The sequence below is a fragment of the Schistocerca serialis genome, chromosome 2 (genome assembly GCF_023864345.2).
Source record: "Schistocerca serialis cubense isolate TAMUIC-IGC-003099 chromosome 2, iqSchSeri2.2, whole genome shotgun sequence".
Classification (NCBI taxonomy): domain Eukaryota; kingdom Metazoa; phylum Arthropoda; class Insecta; order Orthoptera; family Acrididae; genus Schistocerca; species Schistocerca serialis.
The window spans coordinates 190,150,073-190,175,545 of record NC_064639.1 but is presented as its reverse complement, the minus strand read 5'-3'; the positions used below and the strand labels follow the sequence as shown (position 1 = coordinate 190,175,545).

General features: G+C 43.3%; 1 protein-coding gene across 1 annotated transcript in view; it reads left to right on the top strand.

Annotated features, from left to right (window-relative positions):
• Positions 1-1,448: 1,448 nt before the first annotated feature.
• The window catches only part of LOC126456918 (outer mitochondrial transmembrane helix translocase), a 93,706-nt gene continuing 69,681 nt past the window's right edge, over positions 1,449-25,473 (top strand). The window contains exons 1-2 of the mRNA XM_050092853.1: positions 1,449-1,772; positions 2,502-2,543. Of these exons, the coding sequence (XP_049948810.1) occupies positions 1,623-1,772; positions 2,502-2,543 (192 nt within the window). The 5' untranslated portion in view covers positions 1,449-1,622. The remainder of the gene's footprint in view (positions 1,773-2,501; positions 2,544-25,473) is intronic.

The window sequence follows — 25,473 nt, the reverse complement described above, 5'->3', positions numbered from 1 at the left end:
ATTGTTTGAATGTATACAGGCTCACTTGGCAAATCTGTGACTAGATAAGAGCGATTTTCTTAAACACGTATAGTCGTTTATTGGAGTATTTAGAATGGGGTTTTACATGCTAGCGAAGTTTATAGAAACAACTGGAGCTCCAGTATCTTCAGCATAATCTCTGGAGGAACATAATTAATCTTTTTTCTGTTGAGACAAAGTTGCCCCAAATAGTCGCAGTTCACGGTAGTGAAAACCCATTTAAATCGTATTCGCAACAGATACACGTATTCTATATGTTCTCTTCTGTATTTTTGGCGCTACACTTTGTTTTCCCTTTTCTTCTTTCAACTTTACATTTGTCCTACACATTTACCTGCAAGTACTGCTGCACCTTATACCAACATATAGAAATGAGATGTTTCTTCAGTTTTCTTTTGAAGCTGCCCAGTTCCTTTATGCTTTTCTACTAAGTGGCAGTCTGTTATAAAAGTAACCTTCCTGCATTTGTAGTGTCCCTATCTGCCATTTTCAATCTTTTGCTTTATTTCTTGTGCTGTGGCTCTAAAAAGTCTGTTTAAAGATGCTGTACAATTTATCATTAAAATAAATATTGTCTCTTATATGTAGAAACTTGATACAATTATTATTTTCAATCCTTTGAATTTGTTTTTGTAGAAATTCTTTGGTGTTAGTTTTGCTATGCATCAGGCGGCTTTTTTTAAGTTTTAAGATTCTCTGAATGTATACATCTGCTGCTCTTCCTCATACTGGTATACAGTCAAAATATGTGGGAAGAAAAGTCTTATGGTAAACTTTAACAAGGTTTCTGTGACCACAGTATAGCACATTTTTTACTTAAAACTATATTTGTACTTCGGTTTGGGCATAAAAAAATATCCAAGTCGTCATGGAACACTTGCAACGTTTGCAATTTGCCACGAAACAAAGCACAGTGATAGAATAAGTATTAAGAAGATGTAAAAACACAGAATCCACTGCTATAATGCGAAGTGGCGAAAATAGGTGAACTTCCGATGTTAGCGGACGGCGCCGCGATCATGATTTTCTCTCCGAGAAATCATTGTATCCAGTGATCTCTATACTTGTATGGAAATCACTTATTATATCACAGGACGTAACGTGACGGTTCGTTGACAACCTGTGTGAATGCTGCCAGTTAAAATGCATTGTGGATGTTTTGACGTGATGTGAACCGACGTGATGACGGGTAGTGTGAATTGGTCTTCATGCACTCCTTATTATCTCTTCTTTTTACCATAACTTATATTTACTAAGTTGAATCCCCATTATTTTGTATGAACATCTGTTAAATCTTCATTGATGCACTGGCACAAACAGAAATGTATTTACTAGCGTCTCTTGCAGTAACTAAATTTCTGACTTAACTGACTGGAGCTGTGACTTTGTGTCACATCTCTGGTTCACGTGTTGGTTGGTATCTTTGATTTGTGTGCACATCGTTGACAAAGTTTTGGATTTTCCCCGTTCCTTTGATTATTGCTGTTCAAGCTATCAAGGGAAGTGTAAAATTGGGTAGTAGCATACTCCAATGTGTTGGTTGTAATTTTGATTGGGCAATTCTTCAACTTCCGTCGCCGCAAAACTGTCACTTATTTAACATGAGCGAGTCACACGCGATGTTAAGATTTGAAATGATTAGCTTAATAGTCAGACTGACACTATTTGGGGCTGTTACTTACTATAGCGTAAGGTGGATGATCAATCAGATGGATCCAACCAATAATCAGAAGAAGAACGCCAAAAAGCGGGCAAGTACCAAAGCTAGCGTAATTTCTTTTGTAAATATTCACGCACGAATTTGGATTGATTGTAATTTCAGAACGAGTTTGTGTGATAAGAGCAGTCTTAATAATTAATGTAGTGTATGTGTGTGTTCAGAAAATAGAGAGGGACAGTATGCATTTTCAGGAGAAAGTAATTTGTTTGGTTGTTACTGTACCACAGCCATTAGCTACTCACATCATGGTAACCAGCATCTGTTTGCTTATAGAATGTAACGATATTGAAAGATCCTCATGTTTCTGTTGAAGAGACATTAAAATTCGAAAAGCTGCCATATTAAGGTTACTGACAATTTTCTCAGATTTTTCTGCGCTCTAGTCTTTGTATTTTTTTGAAAAAAAAAATGGCTAATTCGCTACTTATTACATATTGATTTAAAGACGAGTGCTGTATAAATTTTGTCACTATTTGACATTTTCTGGTTTATAAAGGTTGACTCTGTGTGGAATGGTTTCAATGGTGGGGAGTAACTACTTCTATTAAACATTGTACGTGGTTTTATATTTGTTTATTAAAAGCAGGAACTTCACAATGTTGATTTGATACAAATAATAGTATTGTGTAATTGTGTACAAAAATTTAGCTGAGCATTGATTATGAATTCCTTTTTATCTTCTTGCTGTGAATGGTATGTGATTGCTTCTTTTTGTTACTTCAGTAAATTTACTCCTGACTCATAGTTTGATTTTTTTTAGGCTTTGGAACATCTTCGACGACTTGGAATAACTGGGAATGAGGTGGGTAGAACCTGCAAGTTTGCTGCTATTCCTGGAATAGAATGAAGTGATTGGCAGCTGATCGTGGTAGAGAGAACATTTTCTGTTCAGTTACCTGCAGGTGTTGTGCTCTGTTAGCAGCACCCATGCAGTTCCACATTGTATTTGTCTTCCCAGTCAACAAGTATTGTGGTCACATCACAATAGTGTCCTCTCACCTTTCTAAGCAATTTTGTGGTTAGGTTCATAGATTTGGTGCAAGGAAAACAAAAAAGGCACATACATTCCTAGAAGGAATCACAACTGTTAGACTGCAGTAATTGCTGCCTGCAGTGGACTGGTAATTAAAGATGAGGTAGTGAAGTGGGGCGACAATTGTGGACAGAGCAGAAGTTGTGACCAAACTTGTGCTCTGGTTGTTACAGTAGCCGTTCTGTAAACAAGTAGCTGCCACTCACTTGATTCTGATATAGCTGTTGTCACAAACTATTCTGCAGTAATAGTATATCTATAATGTGGTCTCTTTTTAAATGTTTGTTTTGCTTTTATGTTGTCATAGCTTACAGCAACAGTTTGTTTTTATTGGTGTCTGTTGTTTTGGTGGTCTTATTTAGCTCTGTATTTAAGTTCTGCTGAATGTATTAAGTGTGTTGTTCTTATTTGAATTCAGACATTTTTGTACTTGTAAATTGATTTTATCCACACCCTTTTTTAAAATTTTGTATTTGTGGGAATCCACAGCTTCCAGATGCTTATTAAATGCAAACATGGTCTGTAGTAGGCTGTAATGTGATATTTAATCATTCAATTAGCTAATTTCAGCTACTTGTCATTGTCAAGAACGTGTAAAACCCACTTCGAAAAGCACTACATGCTATGCATGAATCACATGTATAACACTTTACGTGATTTGTGTGAAGTGTTATAAGTGCGATGCATGCAGACAATGTAGTGCTTTTCCAAGTTGGTTTTACAAGTGCTTGACAATGACAAGCAGTCGAAATTAGCTAATTGCACAATTAAACAAAAATCATGTTACAGCCTACTACAGACCATGTTTACATTTAGTAATTGATGACCCTGCAGTTTCTTGACCTAAAACCCTAATCCTGTCAGCTAAACATCGTAAGTCACATGTAATCACATACTGCTGCCAGTTTTGTTTGCAATATTTTTTCCCCAGGAGTCACGTATAATGAAACACCCAACAGTACCCTTCTGATCTTTATGAAAGTTGTTGATTGAAATTAATACTGAAGAATGAACTAATTTCAAATTTCTATAGTTTGTGGAATGTAGTAACAGCTTCAACTAGTCTGTAAATTTGTTCCCGAACCCTATTGGGTGAACAGAGAGAAGAGAGAAAAGGTTCACTGTGGCTAAGGGGATCAGCAGTGTTGTGGAGGTTATTGGCCTCCATCACACTTTAAAATTACTATACTGCTGCTTATATCTCATACAAAGTACTTACCTTTAACTGTGAATAGTGTTTGTTTGAAAGAGTTGTAGATAATGCCGTGATGACCAGGAACTGCTTGATTAGTTATTTTAACCCAAACACAGTGCAGCAATATGACGCATCAATTATGCTGCTGCACACAGTATTGTTTTGTCATTAATATTGTCTGAGGTAAATTTGGAATGATAATGGTCAACTCCTTCAGTTTCAATCCTAAACTGGGTAATAGTGCTTAAGAAAGTTTCTGAATACCAGAGAAGCTAATATTGTTTAATTCAAATAAGTTGGCCTTTAATAACGACCCCAAAGTATTTGACAGTTGAGTAAGGGAGAGGCAGTGATGTCTGTTTCTTTTCTGCTGCTCTGCATCTCAAGAGTCTTGGGTCCTTCAACTATCTCCTTCCATTTATTCTGGTCCCTTGCTAGAATTTTCCAATGCCTTTAGCCCATCTTCTAAAGGTGTTCTATGACTCTGTCCTCCAGTCTAGTTTTTGGGTGATCATGTTCTCTCTGTCCACCTGGATTCACTGGAAAAATCTTGTTTGATATTTCCGTATCATTCATGTGTCCAGCCCATTTCAGTCTAGATGACTTCACATTTCTTCTAACGGGCTGATCTTCGTAGATGGCATACAACTCGTGGTTGTATCTTGTCCTCCAACTTTCCCTTTTGCAAATTGGGCTGATGACTCTCCTGAGTATCCCCCTCTTGAATGCATCAAGTTATTCAACATCCTTTGCTTGTCAGAGCCTAGGTTTTAGAGGTGTCTGTAACCACTGTGCTGATCAGAGTTTTATAGGTGGTTAGTTTTGTGATTCTAGTCAGGAGAGAGAAGCTTCGTTAAGGTGAAATAAGCTTTATTGGCTGCAATTAGTCCCTACTTTATTTTATAGGAGATATGACTGGTTACTGTCAAACCCACGTACTCGGAATGACTTTCAAATGGATAACTAACCATTGTCTTTTTTGCATCAGTGTTCTTCCTGTGTGCTTTCCCAGCAGCTAGATATTTTCTGCTTGTTTAAATATTTAGTCCTACATTCCTGCTGGCTTGCTAGGGTGAATGTCCCTTTGATTGCCTTCAGAGTTCTTGCTATTATGTCAGTGTCGGCTGCATAGGCCAGTATCGGCACAGATGTAAGAAAAAATCTTCTCCTATTAAAGATATTTTCTTTTTTCGTCTTTTCCAAGATGGCATTGAATAGTGGGCATGCCAGTGCATCATCTTGTTTTTAATTTCCATGGTACTGACAACATTCATTAATTTTAATGCTACATTGCATTTGTCTTTGTCATTCTTACTATCCTTGGCAGTTTTTTGTACTGCCCAATCGGGTCGACAGAAGCGTCTGATCCCATGCGTCGTCTTTGACCCGTGACGTAAAGGTGTTGTCGTGTGTGACGTCATGACGGCACAGAGTTTGGTTTGAGTGTGGCTGTCTCCAGTTCTGTTTTATCTTATTTTATTTACTTTTCTGATCTGTTCGTTCTATCTCGTGAGATTTTTAAATTTAAAAACACTTATTACTTATTTTAATTATGTTTCCTCGAATTTCTGTTTTAGTTTATTATATTTATCTTTCTGATCTGTTCGTTCTATCCTGTGAGATTTTTTTTTTAAAGACAAAAAACACTCATCAGCTACTGAAGCATCTTTATCTTCTATGGGTTGCAGGGGTTACGACCCCTGGGGAGGTGGGTGGGTATTCATGCATGGCTGTCTTCGCTTACACGTTGTAGCTACGCAAGGCGTCTAAATTTGTTTATATTTAGTTTGCCCCCACCCAAAACACCCCATTTCCTGCGCTTGTCCTGTTAGTGTCATTAGGCTTCTTGTGGAAAGTGTGTGTGTTTGTTTTTGTTTCCGCCATATTTGAGACGTCATGGGTCAAAGCAGACGAGTGGGATCGGACGCTTCCGTATTTCCGCCCAATCCACTTAAAGCTTGACAGCTGCCCTCGGTCTTCGCTGTTATATGCTGCTTTAAAATCAATAAAAAGATATGTTGTGATCCCATATTCCTTTTTTCTAGACTTTGCTTTGAAGTAAATATCTGGTTGATGGCAGACTCGACAGGGTTACATCCACATTCGTAAGACTGTTTCCCTCTGTATTGTTGGAAGAGGTCAGTCGTGCAATATGTTAGAGAGGATTTTATCTCCCAGATTAAACAGTGTGATCAGTCTGTAATTACTGCATTCCATTGGGTCGTCTTTTGTATATATAGTGCATCTAATTCCCTCTTTCCATGTTTGAGGCATTTCTTCTTCTTCCCATGTTGGATTAACCAGTTTCGTGCTACTCCTTTCCAGTTCAGAGCCAGCCTGCTAGAAATTTCTGCTGAAATGCTACCTGTTGCTGCTGCTATGCTGTTCTTTAATTTCCTCATTACAGTCTTCTAAGTTAGGTGGATCCACACTGTTATCTGGGTCCTTTTCCTCCTGCACTTATCAGTGCACACAGTATGAATAGGGTGGAAACAGATGGGGGTTTGCTCTGGATACATTCATATGCTATCTGTTAGCATGCAGTGTTGGGTTGGAAAGTTTGCACACTCCTATGTGCACTTTTGCAACTAGTTTGACAGTCACAAAGTACTATACGGAGAAACAGTGAAATCAAATAGTTGTTAAATTACCAGCTGTAAGTGTTGTCTCCACCTGGCACTTGAAATAGCAGAGCATGCTGACTGCGAAGAGAAGTGACAGGTCATTCTGATGGGATAAGTAGCTATCAATCAGTTTATTCCCGTTATCTGATCTCCAGGTGTATATATCATTCCTAAGCTGTCATCCAACATTAACATAGTGTCGACAATTGGTTGCTGATGCATTCAGGAAACTGGCAGATGTCCTGTAGAAATAGCAAAATATGCAAAGAGCGCAAAATACAGTACAGTTCATTAGCACAGAGCCACAGCCATAGTCATAGTCAAATCTTCATATCTACCAGTGCCAATTCAGTGCCTTTTTACCTCTTCCAGCTCAATGGAAAACATCTTTATAATCATAAAGACAAATAATTGGTACTGACAGTTCATGTGGCCAGGTTGCAGTGTTGCTGAATGTGGCTTTTGGTACACCATGCCCAGGTGCTACTACTCGCATACTCTAGTGACAAACTGCGACACCATTCAGATTGTAATTGTATGCCTAAATTTACAGTTATTGTTATATATTACTAGAAAAATTGAAGAGTGTTAGTGCCTGAGGTGTCAGATCAGAGGGGTGTTGACACAAAGCAGCTCAATAGGCTGTGGAGTGGAAGGGGTAGGCTAGCAATAGAACAGTGCATCACCATTGACTAGACACTCATTTATTGAACACACAAGTCAGGTAGTACCCAAAAGGAACAATCAGTACAAATTACAAAATAATATTCTTTTCCTTTAAGTCACTCAAACATTTAAATAGGCAAATAGCAATCATTTAACTGAAAGCCTTTTAAGAAAGCAAGACTAGGAAATTTGAATGACGAGTTAAAATCATATCTAAATAGGCTCTGACCGAGCGCACATTTTAAAACGAAATACTTCCTTTAAGGAACCATAAATTAATTACATAATCCTCAACAACCATATTACACCCAAGACATTTAAGATTAAACAGTAATATATAACATCAGAGAGCTGCAGCCCCAAGTTTTAAGCAGCAAGTTTCAGATGGACTGCACTGCAACAGTACAGTAAAAGTCCCTCAGAGGATCTCCCCACACAGGAAGTTATTGCCGCAATCGACAAAATATCATCATTATTCCATGTGCAGACCTAAAACAAACTAAAAGCTGTCCTAAGTTTGGTACAGTTAATTCCCTTTCAACATAACATACATCACAAGTCTAGCCCTAGGACGGCACCGACACCCCGCAATTTAGCACGCGAAAAACTACAGTGATGAACTCATCACGTATCCTTACAAAATCCAAGAACAGAGAGCCAGCTCCCCAATAGCGGAACATTTAACCACGCACAGTGTGCGGGTTTGCGGGATGCTGATCTCGCCCTTAACCTCAACACCAGTTCAAATACTAGTCAACCTACAATCTTGAGCCACAATAAACATTCCTTCAGTCACTGCATAGAAAGCCAATGTGGTAGGCAAACAGACCAGCATATGATAAAAGCTTAAGCAATTTCCGTACTAGACAATCCTTATAAATAGTAACTGTAATTTATTTTTTAAACGTGAGCACACCCACAGTCAAAAGACAATCAATGCCCATCATAAGAACAGTAGCACATAAACAAGTAGCAATGGTAACTTATGCTTAGATTGGCTACAAATCAGAGCGTGATTTAACACACCAGAGAAGTCTTTACAACATAACCATCAATACAATAGCAAATTACTCAACGTGTACTCCCCCACGATTTCAGTTCGCAAAGCCATAGGTCTAGACAAAATGTGGAGAACGTATCACTTAGACCAACATAATGGTGCTCCCTCAGTTACCCCAAATAACTGACTCCCTTAGTTGCACAGCAAAGAACCAGACCTAATTAAACCACCACAGTTTTCGCCTCTAAATTGTCACAGTACAAGTGAGACTCAATCACAAATGTAATTTTACATCACCAGTTCCCATATAGTCAATACAAGCGCCTGATTTTCACCCGTTTATAACGTCAGGCAGCAACATCGTATGGAAAAGAGTGTAGACACAAACTCTTACCAATTCTCTTCTCTGAAAGCAGCCACCGCAACTCTTGGGAACCACTGGGACATCAAATGCAAAAATCGTTACTCCTTCACACAAATTACAGGATGCCCGCTGCTTGCTACGGCGTCTTCCGTTCAGAGCCAACTTGTATATCTCCATGCGATAGGTCCGATCCCACACTCGCTGCGTCAACCCGACAACAGTCTTCCACCACGTCCCGGAGCACACCCCCCACTGGACCTCGCCTCGTTACTCCTCGCGTAGGCCCCAGAGGGAACTTCTTACCGCCCTGACCGTGACAGGAAAGATAAACCACCAGAGTGGCACGATCGATATGAGCCGCCACGGCTCGGTATCTTTAGTTGGCCATTTGTAAGAAGATCCCTGATAGTTGCTGTGGACTGAGCATGACAGCTTTGCATGTGTGCTGCAACCAGTCAAGTAATGTGATTTTGGAACTGTGTGTGGGAACACCCTAGTGTTTCAGGAGTTCTATTTAGGTGGCTTTTCTGGATGTCAGTATTTGCAAGGACTCCCCTTAATAGGTCAGGGGCGCACTATACAAAGAAAGCAGCCACTCAGGTAGCAGAGTACTTGTGGAATGCACATGAGGGTTTTCTAGGCTATGCATTAGTTTGGGGTGCTCTGATGAGCACTTGCCAGTCGATAAACACCAAGGGTAGTCAGTGTTCAAATTAAGACACATCAACTGTCAAAATTTGTCAGTAAAGTGTTGGAAATATTCGTAGTAAAGTTTCCGAATTTACTGCCCTCCAGGAAAGTTTGTGCATTGAAATTATTCTTGGGACTGAGAGCTGGCTGAAACCGAAGTATAATTCTCAGTTATTCAGCAAGCCATAGAACATTACATCGGAAGGACGGATTAGAGGACAAAGGAGGGGAGTGTTCATTGCAGTTGACAAAAATATTGAAGTTGAATGTGACAAAGTTCTCTTACCAGCCACCCGATTCCCCTGTGACAATTTTAGTCATTCAAAGGAAGTCTAATCAGTAGTGTGTAAATACTTGGATCATTCAGTAGTAGTCGGTGGTGGCTTTAACCTACAGAGTATGGACTGGTATGTCTATGGATTCATTGTGGGGGTACAGTCAGTGATGTGAAATGCTGTTGAGCACTTTTTCTCTCAACTGTTGTGAGCAACTAGCTTGGCAGCCCACATGCAGTGGAAATATCTTAGACTTTGTAGGTACAGATAAGCTGGACCTTATCATCAATGTCCGTATATAAATGGGGATTAGTGATCATGATGTTACTATAGCAACAACAATTATGAAAGCTTATAAATCAGTCAAGAAGGCTGGGAGAGTGTTTCTGCTAGATAGAGCAGATACACAGTTGTTAGCATCTCACCGAGACAGTGAACTGACATCACTTGGTTCCAGTAACATGGATCTACAGGAATTATGTGCAAAGTTTAAATTGTGATCTAGAGAATTATGTGCCTAGTAAGTGGATTAAGGATGGGAAAGACCCACTAAGGTTTAATAACGAGACTTGGAAAATGCTAAGGAAGCAGAGGCTGTTGCATTCTTGGTACAAAAGTGAATGTGCAAATAACAAGCAAAGGTCCGTGAAAAGATCTATGCACAAAGCACACAACTACTACCATTGTTGCCCCTTAGCAAAAGATCTATCAGAGAGCCCAAGAAAAATTCTGGTTATATGTAAAAGTGGGCCCAAGGCTTCCATTAAGTATTGTGTTGACTAGTCTGTTATGGCAGTTGAAGCTAGCAAAACAAAAGCTGAAGTTTTAAATTTCACATTCAAGAAAACATTCACACAGGGCGATTGCACAAATATACCATCATTTGACCATCAGATAGACTCCCATATGGACGACATAGTAATAAGCATCTCTTGCTTAGAGTAACAACTGAAAGATTTGAAGGCAAATAACCAGGTCCAGAAGAAATCCCAGTTCGGTTTTACAAAGCGTACTCTACCGCATTGACCCCTAACCTAGCTTATATTTATCATGAATCTCTTGCCCAGCACAAAGTCCCAAGTGACTGGAAAAGGTGCAAGTGACTCCAGTATATAAGAAGGGTTAAAGAGTAGACCTGCAAAATTAGACCAACATCCCTAACTTTGGTTTACTGTAGAATACTTGAAAATATTCTCATTTCAAATATAATAAACGTTCTTGAGACTGCGAAGGTTATGTCCATAAATCAGCGTGGCTTTAGAAATCGTCACAAGTGTGAAACTCAGGTTGCCCTTTCTTCATTTGATATAACACGAACCGTGGGTGAAGGGGACATATGTCGTTCATATACCTAGATTTACAGAAAGCATCTGCAAATGTTTAGTTACTACTACAAATACACATCTGGGACATGTTTTATTAGATTCATCAGACCAATAACGACAAAATAAATGGAAATTGTGCTTTTCTTTAACCTTGTGCAGTTTTCTATTAGCCATAACTCCGTAACTGAACATTTGTGGACCTATGTTTATATGAACATTTTTCTTCAGATTTACTAGTAGAATAACATATTTGCATATCTACATGAGTCACTCTGTATATAAATAAATGATTTGGTGGGCAGCAATCTGCGAATGTGTTGCTAAAGATGCTGTGGTGTAAAGTAAGGTGTTAAGAGTTGTTACTGTAGGAAGATAAGATGGTGTGATGAATGGCTCTAAACGCAGGAAAAATGTAAGCTATGCGGATGAGAAGGAAGAACAAACTTGTAATGTATGAATACAGTATTACCAGTGTCCTGCTTGACAGTCAAGTTGCTTAAATTTCTGTGCATAATGTTGCGAAGCAGTGTGAAATGGAATGAGAACTGTGGTAGGGAAGGTGAATGGTAAACTTCAGTTTATTGGGAGAATTTTCGGAAAGAGTGGTTCACCTGTAAAGGAGACAACACGTGGCATATATTAAGCATATTACTGTAGAAAACAATACCTTAAATGTAAACACTTATTTGTTGGAAAGTGGTTTATTTACTGGCAGTGCAACAGATCTTTCAATTGTGTTAAGAAAAATTGGCTTAAATTGGAAGACTTTCTCGGGCAGAAAAGTAATGGTGGATCGTGGGGAAATTGACAGATGTCATTCCTCTCTGGAAGTGCTAGCTGTGAATAGGGAGCATTGATCACGCAAGCAGTGCACATTACCAACATGTTCCAAAAAGCTGCACACACACACAAATGAGATTTTTGGGATCTTATCAAATTATGTTGATGACAGATAAGGGATAAAGTATTTTGGATAGCCTGTGGCCTAGCAGCATTTGGATGTATTTCAGAAGAAAGGGCATACTGTAGCTGCCTACAGTACAGGGTCAACATTTAAACATTACACAGTTCCTCCAGCCTAGGAAAATTGAGCAAAGTGATTGGTTCTTCTACATTAAGTGTGGTCTAGGGTGGTCCTTAGATTGCATTCACACTGCCGGCTGGTCCAGCATGACCTGTACTGCCCAGCCTGTGCCTAGCTGCCTCTAGCCACCATCCAGGGTGTTCATACTGCACACCAGGCTGGGCTGGTGAAAAAGGGGAAATCCATTCTCCAATTTTCACATCATAAAAACTCGTGGCAGTATATGTGGCTATACAACATGGTCATTGTGTGAATTTCTTTTCCATAAAAGCTTTAATTTTCATTTGAAAAAGGAAAACGCCTTTTTTCTTTTCACATGGCTTTTTTCTTTCCCGCGTGGGTTTTTTCTTTCCCGCGTGGCTTTTTTTCTTTCCCGCGTGGCTTTTTTTCTTTCCCGCGTGGCTTTTTTTCTTTCCCGCGTGGCTTTTTTTCTTTCCCGCGTGGCTTTTTTTCTTTCCCGCGTGGCTTTTTTTCTTTCCCGCGTGGCTTTTTTTCTTTCCCGCGTGGCTTTTTTTCTTTCCCGCGTGGCTTTTTTTCTTTCCCGCGTGGCTTTTTTTCTTTCCCGCGTGGCTTTTTTTCTTTCCCGCGTGGCTTTTTTCTTTCCCGCGTGGCTTGTTTCTTTCCCGCGTGGCTTTTTTCTTTCCCGCGTGGCTTTTTTCTTTCCCGCGTGGCTTGTTTCTTTCCCGCGTGGCTTGTTTCTTTCCCGCGTGGCTTGTTTCTTTCCCGCGTGGCTTGTTTCTTTCCCGCGTGGCTTGTTTCTTTCCCGCGTGGCTTGTTTCTTTCCCGCGTGGCTTGTTTCTTTCCCGCGTGGCTTGTTTCTTTCCCGCGTGGCTTGTTTCTTTCCCGCGTGGCTTGTTTCTTTCCCGCGTGGCTTGTTTCTTTCCCGCGTGGCTTGTTTCTTTCCCGCGTGGCTTGTTTCTTTCCCGCGTGGCTTGTTTCTTTCCCGCGTGGCTTTTTTCTTTCCCGCGTGGCTTTTTTCTTTTCCGCGTGGCTCTCTTCTTTTCCGCTAATGTTGGATGTCTTTTGACCAATCATTATTGTAAATGAAATATTGCTAAAAGCACCAAAATGTTTTTGAAATGGCATAGTGACATCTCCATTCCTAAGTAAACGAGAGTTACTGAGTGGTGCCAGTGCTGCAATTGCAAACCTCCAGAGTTCACGCAGGTTCAGCTTGGTGTGAAACACTGCAGGGTAGAAAAAACAATAACTAGCTGTCACTGCAGTCCTAGTGTCAGTCCGTTGTGTTATTTTAATGATCCACAAGTAGAAAAATACAAATACGTACTAATTTTCTCCCTGACATCAGACTGTACTCTCCTCCAGGGTGAGTTCGTGCTTGGCTACCATGGGGCCCCAGCCTTTGCAGCATGTTTTCTGTGCTGCATGTCTATCCTCCTCCTGTTCTTTTTCCCCTCCCTTGGGAACATGTCTGGGATATTTTTTGAATGTGTTCTAAAGTTCCAGTAGCCTGACATCAGAAAGGTACTTCACTGTTTCTTTGCTCTGTCCCATATCTATTCATCCTCTGCTTGGTGTTCTCTTTTCCTCATCCTCCCTGTTTTCTATTGAAGGCTGGTACACGAGTTTGACGTGTAACAGGTGGTTGGGTAATGTGTTATTTCATGATAATGTGTGATTTTCATTTTTTCACACGAGCCAAATGGGCCACTTCCACTGAGCTGCGACAGTCTCAAATTGACATTTGATCCCTCTGTCAGAAGTTTGGGAGGTTTGACCTGAGGCATGAACAATCACCTAAGGTATGTGACACTGGCAGTTGTGTGTGCCCCCCCCAGGGGGTCCACAACTCTTTTGTGGATACGTGCGTAGCGAGCACGGGACCCCGAGCTAATGTGGCCCTCCTTCCTTTCCGGGCTGCATACCTTCCTTTTGCGCATCCTTTCCTATCCCCCAGCTTCGCCCCCCCCCCCCCCTCCCCTCACCTCTGGCTCTTTCCTTCCCTTTCTCCCCCTGTGGGAGTATGGTTTGTGCCTACGTCCAGAGACGGACGCTCATAAAAGGTCACATATTCTTCGCCTTCTCTGCTTGTATGTCTTCATCCTTCCTTTGTCCTTCTCTTTTCCTTACCTCTTCTCTTTCCCCTTTTCTCCGCTGCGGCGTTTGAGACCTCTCTTCTTTCCTTTTCCTTTCTTTGTTTTTCCCTTTCTCTTTCTTCCTCCCTGTGCGTGTCTGAAGGCCGACCCACGCATTTTTGTGCGTAGCCGGTGACAAGGTAACGCGTAATTCCCCACCCCGGGTAGACAGGGAGGACACGTACGTACCCCCTGGTAACGGCCAGGCCCAGGGAAGAGCGATTACCCGAGCTGATACCTTCTGAAAGTGCCGATTGGTCCCTCTGTCCGTTTGTTGGGAGGTGTGACCTGAGGTGTGAACAATCACCTAAGGCGGGAGTGCCCTCAGAGAGGGGCCCCCCACAAGGGAGGAGCGTGCCATCGTAGACGCCGGTAATCATGGGGGATTCTTCCGCAATGGTTTCCTCACCTTCCACTATGTCTGCTCACAAGCGTAAGTTCACTGAGTCTCAGCCACACAGTTCTTCCATCGTTGCCACAGTTCTTGTTGTTTCTCGGTCTGACGAAGGTCAAGACTTCTCCACGGTCAACCCTTTCATTATTCAGAAAGGTGTCGACGCAATTGCAGGTCCTGTAAAGTCTTGTTCCAGATTACGGAATGGCACCTAGTTGTTAAAAACAGTCAGTGCCCTCCAGGCACAAAAATTGCTGCGTACTTCACTGCTCCACACCTTCCCTGTCCGGCTTGAAGCGCACCGCACTTTAAATTCCTCGCGTGGAGTCGTTTATACACGCTCCCTCGATGGATTGTCTGACGAAGAAATTCAGCACTACCTGTCTGACCAGGGCGTAACGGCTGTTCATAGAGTTATGAAAAGGGTTGACACGAACATCATTCCAACCCGCACGGTCTTCTTGACATTTGACAAAGTTCAACTCCCATCGAAAATCAAAGCAGGCTATGAGATAATTTCCATTCGCCCTTACGTCCCAAACCCTACGCGTTGCTATCAGTGTCAGCGGTTCAATCACACCAGCCAGTCCTGTTCCAATCTGGCCAAATGTGTTACATGTGGCAAGGATGCCCATGAGGGTGCTTGTCCACCTCCATCCCCTCGCTGCATCAACTGTATGGGTGACCACGCTGCTTCCTCTCGAGATTGCCCCATTTTTAAAGACGAAAAGTTCATCCAGGAAATCAGAGTGAAGGAAAAGGTGTCGACCTTTGCTGCTTGAAAATTATTCGCCAGTCGACAGCCCACCGTGCCTCAGACAGGAAAATACAGCACTGTCCTTGCTTCTCCTCGGCCAACAAAGGAGGCGGCCACGCAGACTTGCGACCTCACCTTTAGTGCCACGATCATCAGATTGGCCAGCGCAAAGATCACCCGTTCAACCTCACCACTTTCGCCTGCCCACGCTGTGGCTCACCCTTCATCGGGTTCTGCTATATCTCGAGCCCAAAAATCAGACACCAAGACTTCGAAAAAAGAGCGTACTCGTGAAGATTTTTTACGTACCCCAACTTCACAACCATCGGTTCCTCCTCCATCTAAACATCATATTTCCAAGAAAGCTACTAAGAAACCCAGTTCATCTCCTTCTCCGCCAAGGCGTGTCCCATCTACAGCACCACCTGGTGGAAATTGCCATCGGCCATCTTCTGTGTCGCCGAGGCGCACTGCTGGCGGCTGATCAACCGGCCGATTGCTGGTGGCAGGAGCTGCTCCTGAACAACCTATGGATCAGGATCTTCTGCCTTCGACTGAATGCCATTCCATGCTGTTGGTCGCAGGCTCTGAGCAGTCGAGTTGACGGCAACCTTGGTCACATTCCTCCATTTTCTGTTCACCCTATGTCCATTATCCACTGGAATATCCGCGGCATTCGAGCCAATCTGGATGAATTGTCGATCCTCTTACGATCCTACTCGCCGGTCATCTTCTGTCTTCAGGAAACAAAGCTGCGTCCTCATGACCGCTTTGTTCTCTCCCATTTTCAGTCCGTCCGATTTGATCTCCCCTCTGTTGAAGGCACTCCAGCCCATGGAGGACTCACGATTCTTCTCCATGATACTCTCCATTATCACCCAATCCACTTAAACACTTCCTTCCAAGCTGTCGCTGTCCGTCTTTCCCTTTCTGGATATACCTTTTCTCTTCGTACTGTATACATTCCATCGTCCACACCAATGGTACGAGCTGATCTCCTTCATCTTCTTGGTCAGCTTCCACCCCCCCCCCCCCCCCCCTATTTGCTGGTTGGGGACTTCAATGCCCACCACCCGCTTTGGGGATCTCCACATCCTTGTCCACGTGGCTCACTATTGCTAGACATCTTCCACCAAGTGGACCTAATTTGCCTCAACACTGGGGTCCCTACATTTTTGTCTGCCTCCACGACAAATTTCTCTCATTTGGACCTTTCGGTCGGTACTATTCCGCTAGCTCGGTGCTTCGAATGGTTCGCCCTTGATGATACACCACACTCGAGTGACCACTTTCCATGTGTCCTTAGACTGCATCCTCAACTGCCATATATGCGCCCGCGACGCTGGAAGTTTGCCCAAACCGATTGGACACTTTTTTCGTCTCTAGTGACATTCGATGACCGTCTCTTTCCCAGCGTCGACGATGAGGTCACACATATTACCAACGTTATTCTTACAGCTGCGGAACGTTCAATACCACACTCCTTCGGATTGCCCCGGCGCCCCCAGTTCCTTGGTGGAACGAGGCGTGCCGTGACGCAATACGTGAGCGGCGACGTGCTCTTCGTTTTCCGCCACCATCCTACTTTGGCCAACTGTATCTGCTATAAGCAGTTCCGTGCGCGATGCTGTCGCGTCATCCATGATAGCAAGAAGGCAAGCTGGAAATTCTTTATTAGCTCACTTAACACCTTCACTCCCTCCTCGGAAGTTTGGAGTCGGCTTCGACAGTTCTCAGGCACGCCTAGTTTCTCCCCGGTCTTTGGGCTCACTGTCGTGCATGATACATTAGTGGACCCCGTCACAATTTCTAACTCATTGGGTCAGCACTTTGCTGAGAGTTCGAGCTCTTCAAATTACCCGCCAGCGTTTCTCCTGAAGAAACGTGCAGCGGAAGTGCGACCTCTTGCTTTCTCCTCTCAAAATCGCAAAAGCTACAATACTGTTTTCTCCATGCGGGAACTCCAACATGCCCTCTCTTCTTCTTGCTCCTCCACCCCAGGACCGGATGGTATCCACATCCAAATGTTGCTGCATTTATCAACCCATAGTCTGCGTTACCTCCTTCGCCTTTATAATCGAATTTAGACCGACAGTACTTTCCCAGGCGATGGCGGGGAAGCAATCGTTGTTCCTGTTCCGAAACCTGGAAAGGACAAACATCTCCCCTCTAGCTATCGCTCCATTTCTCTCACGAGTAGTGTATGTAAGGTTTTGGAGTGTATGGTGAATTGCCGTTTAGGTTGGTGGCTGGAGTCCCGCAGTCTTTTGACACCTGCCCAATGCGGATTCTTAAAGCATCGTTCTGCAGTTGACCATCTTGTTGCTCTCTCCACTTATATCATGAACAATTTTCTCCGGAGACGCCAAACAGTAGCAATATTTTTTGATCTGGAGAGAGCATACGATACCTGTTGGAGGACAGGCATCCTCTGCACACTGTTCTCTTGGGGCTTTCGAGGTCGGCTGCCCCTTTTTCTTTGCGAATTTATGGCAGAGCGCACATTTAGAGTGCGGGTGAACAGTACTCTCTCCCGTACTTTCTCCCAAGAAAACGGGGTACCCCGAGGGCTCCGTGCTGAGTGTTGTACTGTTTGCCATTGCCATAAATCCAATTATGGATTGTCTCCTTCCTGATGTCTCGGGCTCCCTCTTTGTGGACGATTTTGCAATCTACTACAGCTTTCAACGGACAAGCCTTCTTGAACCACGTCTTCAAGGATGTCTCGATCGCCTCCACTCTTGGAGCATCGAAACCGGCTTCTGTTTTTCTCCCAGTAAGACCGTTTGTGTTAATTTTTGGCGACGTGAGGTGTTTCTTCCACCCTCATATCTAGGACCTGTCAACCTTCCGTTTTCGGATGTCGCTAAATTCTTGGGTCTTATGTTTGACAGAAAACTGTGCTGGTCCTCCCACGTTCCCTATCTTTCGGCTCGCTGTCTGCGATCCCTCAACACCCTCCGTGTCCTGAATGGTACCTCCTGGGGAGCGGACAGAGTGGTCCTTCTCCGCCTCTGTCGTGCCTTAGTGCGCTCGAAATTGGACTATGGAAGCATAGTCTACTCCTCTGCTCGGCCGTCTATTCTTCGGCGTCTTGACTCTATCCACCACCATGGATTACGTTTAGTGTCTGGAGCTTTTTAGACCAGCCCTGTGGAAAGCCTTTATGCTGAGACTGCTGAACCTCCGCTGTCCAATCGGCGAGCAGTCCTGAGTCGTTATGCTAGCCATCTGTCTTCCATGCCTGCTAATCCAGCCCACGACATTTTTTTCGATGCCTCCTTTGATGTAGGGTATGCAGGCTGCCCCTCCTCCCTTCTACCACCGGGAGTCTGCTTCCGTCAACTGCTCCATTCTCTTTCCTTCCGCTTTCCTAAAACCTTCTTGACAACATGGGGTACAGCACCGCCTTGCTTCCGTCCCCAGATCTGCCTGCTCCGTGACCTTTGTCAGTTTCCCAAGGATGGTACCCCTTCACTTGTTTATCGTCAGGCATTTTCTGCTCTATGTGCACAAATGAAGGAAGCCACATTTATTTACACTGATGGCTCAAAAACATCGTTAGGTGTAGGGAGTGCCTATATTGTTGGCGACACCCCAAATCAATTTTGGCTTCCCGACCAGTGTTCGGTTTATACTGCGGAGCTTTACGCTGTTCTCCAGGCTGTCCACTACATCTGCCGCCATCAGCGGATACAGTATGTTATCTGTTCAGATTCTCTCAGCTCTCTCCTCAGTCTCCAAGCTCTTTACCCTGTCCTCCCTCTGGTCCACCGTATTCAGGACTGTCTGCGCTTGCTCCACCTGGGGGGCGTCTCGGTGGCGTTCCTCTGGCTCCCGGGACACGTTGGTATCTGTGGAAATTAGGAGGCCAATATAGCGGCCAAGGCTGCAGTCTCTCTTCTTCGGGCAGCTATTCAATCGATTCCCTTCGCCGATCTACGGAGCGTTTTATGTCGTCGTGTTGTTCTTTTATGGCACGCACATTGGTCGACACTTCCCCATAATAAATTGCGGGACGTGAAAGCTCTTCCTTGTGCTTGGACCTCTTCCTCCCGAACACGTCGTCGGGAGGAGGTAATTTTAACTAGACTCCGGATAGGGCACTGTCTTTCTAGCCATCGACATCTTTTAAGTGGTGATCCTACCCCACTCTGTCCCCACTGCTCTCAGCTGTGGACAGTAAGACACCTTTTGAGTGCCCCTATTTTACTCCGTTACGCGCCCGTCTACAGCTGTCGCCTGATATATCGTCAATTTTAGCAGATGACACGCGCTCGGCTGATCGCGTTCCCGAGTTTATTAGTGCCAGTGAAATGACGTCAGTCATTTGAAGCTTTTTTTTTTTTTTTTTTTTTTTTTGGGACAACCAACCCCTTTCTGTAGTGGATTTTTAAGCCTTCCTTCTGCTTTTAGTTTCTCCAATTTTTTGAGTTTCGTTCCCATTGCTGATGGTTTCCATTTTCAGTTTTTTACTGTTTGCTAAGTCACAGACCGGGTGCTAATGACCATAGCAGTTTTGCGCCCTAAAACCAAAACAAAACAAACAAAAAAATTGCAGTTGTGGATTTATTTTGCAGTAAGCCTATCACAACCTCAGGCTGAATGTAACTGGAATGAGGATAAAGATTCCAAGAATCTCAGAACTGCACCTCAGTTCCTTGTGGTACCATGTACTGAAGGCAGTCAGTCCTTGCTATGGTTAATCCATTTATTATTCAGAAGAGTGTTCATGCAATTGCAGGCTATGTAAAATCCTGCTCTCATTTATGTAATGGCACGTTGCTTTTGGAGACCAATTGCGATATTCAAACCCACCAACTGCTTGTAGCTTTACTCCTCTATGGCTATTTTGTTCATGTCGAGGCCCATCAAATGCTGAATTCTTCGTGGAGTTATTTACAGTAGGCTGCTTGATCTGACTGAGGGAGAAATCCAAACTTACGTCCCTGATCAGGGCATTACTGCAGTCCATCGGGTGACGAAAAAAGTTGATGCAACTTGTGCCCACACACTTTTTTCCTCATGTTTGAGAGTAGTGCTTCCGTCAAAGATAAAAGCAGGCTATGAACACATCAGTTCACCCGTACATTCCATACCTGATGTGCTATTACCAGTGTCAACTTCATAACCACACTCGAATGTCCTTTCGAAACACAGCCAAGTGTGTTACATCTGGTAGGGGTGCTCAAGAGGGCAATTGCCCGCCTCCTCCTCTCCACTGTATCATTTGCAATGGCAACCATGCAGCCTCATCCTGAGAATGTCCCCCATTTCCTGATGAGCGAACCATCCAAGAGATCAGGGTGGAAGAAAAAGTTCCTTACCCTGCCACTCAAGTTACTGGCTAGTTGAAAGCCCTGCTTCTTACCATCTGGCACTTACAGTACTGTTTTTGCTATGCCACGCTCCACAAAGGACATGACCACGAAGGCTTGTGTCCTCAAATTCAACACTGCAATTGTCAAATCGCCCAGTGTTGCAGTAGCATCCCCTCCTCCTCCTCCTCCTCCAGCTGTGAAGCAAGGCACTTAAACTATATTTCTGACAGTGAAACTGTTTTTATGCTGTGGAATCTGCAGGCTTCCCCCAGTGGGACAACTCACACCTCTGTAGATCATGAAACCTGATCCTCCAGTCTCTGTGCCTTGTAGCAGTGTGTCTTTGAAGGCAGGCAATCAGCAACTGCTGAGGTGACAATCTTTCATATTTTTCCCTCCTCCCCTTTGCCCATCATGACTCGCCTCCAATGGAATGTACACAGCATTCAATCCAACAAGGCAGCATTACAGCTGTTCTAAGAATTGTAGTGGCCCCTTGTTTTCTGCCCCCAGAAAAAACATTGCATCCTCGCAACCGCTTTGATCTCTCGCATTTCTTTCTGGTCCGCTTTGACCCCCTACCATGAGGATGGCTTTCCATATCATGCTGCTCATCTTGGATGACGTTTAGAGTCAAACCATCCCACTGAACACCAGCTGCGAATGGTTTAATTTCACATTTTCCTTCCTTGCTTCAACTTTTCTCTTTGCAAATTTGGTGTCACTGGGGCAGACTTCCTCCAACTCAGTGGTCAACTCCCTCACCCCTTTTTACTGCTTGGTGACTTTAATGCATGCTATCACCTTTCAGGACTCTTCCATAGCCTGCCTGAAAGGTTTCCTCTTGGCTGACCTTAATCAGCTCAACCTCATCTGCCTTAACACTGGAGCACCTACTTTTCTTTCAGACTCCGCAGACACCTATTCCCATTCAGACCTCTTGTTCACCCCAGGGGACTCACCACTCCTTGGCGAGTTCGTGCTTGGCTATGGCCCCAGCCTTTGCAGCACTTTTTTCCCTTCTGTGCTGTATGTCTGTCCTCTTGCTATTCTTTTTCCCCTCCCTTGGGGAACATGTCTGAGGTATTACTGGGAATGTTCTGTCACTGACCTGCGAACAGTCTTAACTTTCTTTATGGCTCCCTTTTCCTTTCTTTGTTTCCCTTCTCTCATCCCTCCACTTCGGTGTTTGAGGATCCTCTTTTTTTTCCTTCTTCCTCCCTTGTGTGCTCATGTGCTCGTGAAGGCCGGCCCATGCATCTGACGCATAAAAGGTAGCTGGGTTACATAATTTCCAGCCCTTGTGTAGACAGGTAGGGTTCGCACATATCCCCTGGTACAGGCCAGGTCCAGGGAGGGATGATTGCCTGAGCTGTGATCTTCTGACGTTGCTGATTGGTCCCTCTGTCAGTGGTTCGGGAGATGTGACCTGAGAAGCTGGCAATCGTGGGGGATTTCCTTGCGATGTGTCAATCATCCTCTCCATCGACGCCGACGAAATGTAAATGTAATAAGACTACTGATTCAAAGACACTTCCCACTGCGCTGCGGTTTCTTGTGGTATCACGTCAATCCATTTATTATTCAAAAAGGTGTTGCCCTGTGAAATCCTGCTCTCGTTTACGGAATGGCACTTTGCTTTTGGAGATGGCTTCTGATTCTCAAGCACAACTACTTGCTGTCTCACTTCTCCATGGCTACCCTGTTTGTGTAGAGGCACATAGAACTTTGAGTTCTTTCCGTGATGTAATTTACACCAGGCTGCTTGACGGTCTAACCGAGGCTGAAATACTACGCTACTGGGCATTAAAATTGCTACACCAAGAAGAAATGCAGATGATAAATGGGTATTCATTGGACAAATATATTATACTAGAACTGACATGTGATTACATTTTCACGCAATTTGGGTGCATAGATCCTGAGAAATCAGTATCCAGAACAACCACCTCTGGCCGTAATAACGGCCTTGATACGCCTGGGCATTGAGTCAAACAGAGCTTGGATGGCGTGTACAGGTACTGTTGACCATGCAGCTTCAACATAATACCACAGTTCATCAAGAGTAGTAACTGGCATATTGTGACGAGCCAGTTGCTCGTGCAACTGTATCCAGAATGGCCCGTACAGGACCTGCAACATTCAGTCATGCATTATCCTGCTGAAATGTAGGGTTTCGCAGGGATCGAATGAAGGGTAGAGCCACGGGTCGTAGCAATCTGAAATGCAACATCCACGTCAATGCAAACAAGAGGTGACTGAGACGTGTAACCAGTGGCACCCCATACCATCACACTGAGTGATACGGCAGTATGGCGATGATGAATACACACTTCCAATGTGCGTGCACTGCAATGCCTCCAAACATGGATGCGACCATCACGATCCTGTAAACAGAACCTGGATTCATCCGAAAAAAGTGACGTTTTGCCATTCATGCACCCAGATTCGTCGTTGATTACACCATCGCAGGCGCTCCTGTATGTGATGCAGCGTCAAGGGTAACCACAGCCATGGTCTCAGAGCTGATAGTCCATGCTGCTGCAAACTTGGTGGAACTGTTCATGCAGATGGTTGTTGTCTTGCAGACGTCCCCATCTGTTGACTCAGGGATCAAGACGTGGATGCATGATCAGTTACAGCCATGCGGATAAGATGCCCGTCATCTCGACTGCTAGTGATAAGAGGCTGTTGGGATCCAGCACAGCATTCTGTATTACCCTCCTGAACCCACTGACTCCATATTCTGCTAACAGTCATTGGATCTCGACCAACGCGAGTAGCAATGTCACGAAAAACACAATCGCGATAGGCTACAATCCGACTTTGATAAAAGTCTGAAATGTGATGTTATGCCTCCAGTAAGGAAGAGAAATGCGTACCAACGTTTCACCAGGCAACGCCGGTCAACTGCTGTTTGTGTATGAGAAATCGGTTGGAAACTTTCCTCATGTCAGCACGTTGTAGGTGTCACCACCGGCGCCAACCTTGTGTGAATGCTGTAAAAAGCTAATCATTTGCATATCACAGCATCTTCTTCCTGTTGGTTAAATTTCGCGTCCGTAGCACGTCATCTTCGTGGTGTAGCAATTTTAATGGCCAGTAGTGTATCTTACCTCTCTGATCAGGGTTTTATTGCCGTCCATTGTGTAATGGAAAAGGTAAATTCCTCCGTGGTGCCCACCCGCACCTTTTTCCTCACCTTTGATAGTGTGGTGCTGCTGTCAAAGATTAAAGCAGGCTTCGAAATCATCACAGTCTGGCCGCTCATTCCGAATCTGATGCGCTGCTACCAGTGTCATTGTCTCAACCACACTGGAACATCTTGTCAACACCCAGCTAAATGTGTAACCTGTGGCAGTGATGCACACAAGGGCAAATGTCCGCCTCCTACTTCCTGATACATCAACTGCAATGGTGGCCATGCTGCCGCCTCTTGGGATTGTCCCATGTGTCTAGATGAGTGGGCTGTTAGTCGGGTAAAGGAAAAAGTGCCTTACCCAGTAGGTCGCAAGTTACTGGCTAGTCGCAAAACCTGTGTTCTCCCATATGGCACCTATAGTTCTGTTGTTACCCCTCACTCCATGAAGGACATAGCCACGCAGACATATGACCTCAAATTTGGCTCTGAAGTTGTGAAGTCACCCAGTGTCAAGCTAGCATTTTTCACAAAATTTAAACAAAAATATTTTCTTTATGTAAAATTTATTACTTACATACAATAATTCAAATCAAATAAATAAAACAAATTATAATAAACATAATTCAATTCCACAATTGGAGGTTTTATGTATTATGAATCTTACTATGCTCCTATAGTAGCATCTGATTGACTGTCATAAAATAAGTCACACTATAAAGTTGAGGGGTTTTACATATCAAGGGGTTCCATATTGAGGGGTCCAACTGTAATACAAAATTGTTCCATAATGTGAATATTAGAGATCACTTAATGAAGTGATCATTAACTCTTTCTCATTCCCCCTTACAGATACTTCATAGTACATTCTTGACTAATTAGAGAACAAGAAAGTTTCAAACCATCCAGTTCTTTTCTGCAACATACACAGTTGATTAAAAATTGCAATGGAAAATAAATGTTCTGTAGGTTTTGTCAGCAGTTGTCAGAAGAAAAGTGGTAGCAGTGAAGAGTTTGATTTAATAGATATGTCAAGCCTGAATAAAGCTGATATTTAATTATTGAAGCTAAGAAGCACCTGTGAAAATATTGTTTGTTCTTCTAACAAAAAGCTCTATTTGAGAACATTTGAAGACAAAGAATTTGCTGTGACCCTTTTAAGAAGCATGTTAAAAAGACTGCTAAGAAATCTTTGAAACATATTTCTTTAACCATGGCAAGGAAATATAAAACCCTTGGACTTATCCCAGGTACCAAGCTGTGCATAACATGCTGCAAGGACATTTTCTCATATGGGGGATAACCTTCCAGGGATGGATAAATGTGAAGTTGAAGATAAAGAATATACGCCAGATCCCTCTACAGCTCTTCAAAAACATAATGGACGTTGTGAATTACTTGAAATTTCACCATTTAAGGTTATCAAGAGAGCACAAGACAGGCGTCCAGAATACATTCGATCCAAGTCTCATTGCTTAGCTTTAAAATTCCAGCAAACAGCATCAGAAGTGCTATATGTTCCAGTGAAAATTGTGTCTGAAGAAACTGACAGTGCTGAATGTACAGACTGTAATATTTTAATGCTAAAACTTAAAGAGAAATTCAGCAGAACTTCTGTTAAAGCAAAACTACAAATACTTACCTTACCTTACCTTAGCATCAGCTTCATGGAGTAAAGAAAAAACCCAAATGTTTTTAACTCTACCGAATACATGGTAAGGAAATAAAGGGTATTGCTAAAAGATGGTATTTTGTCAAAAGGGAGTTAT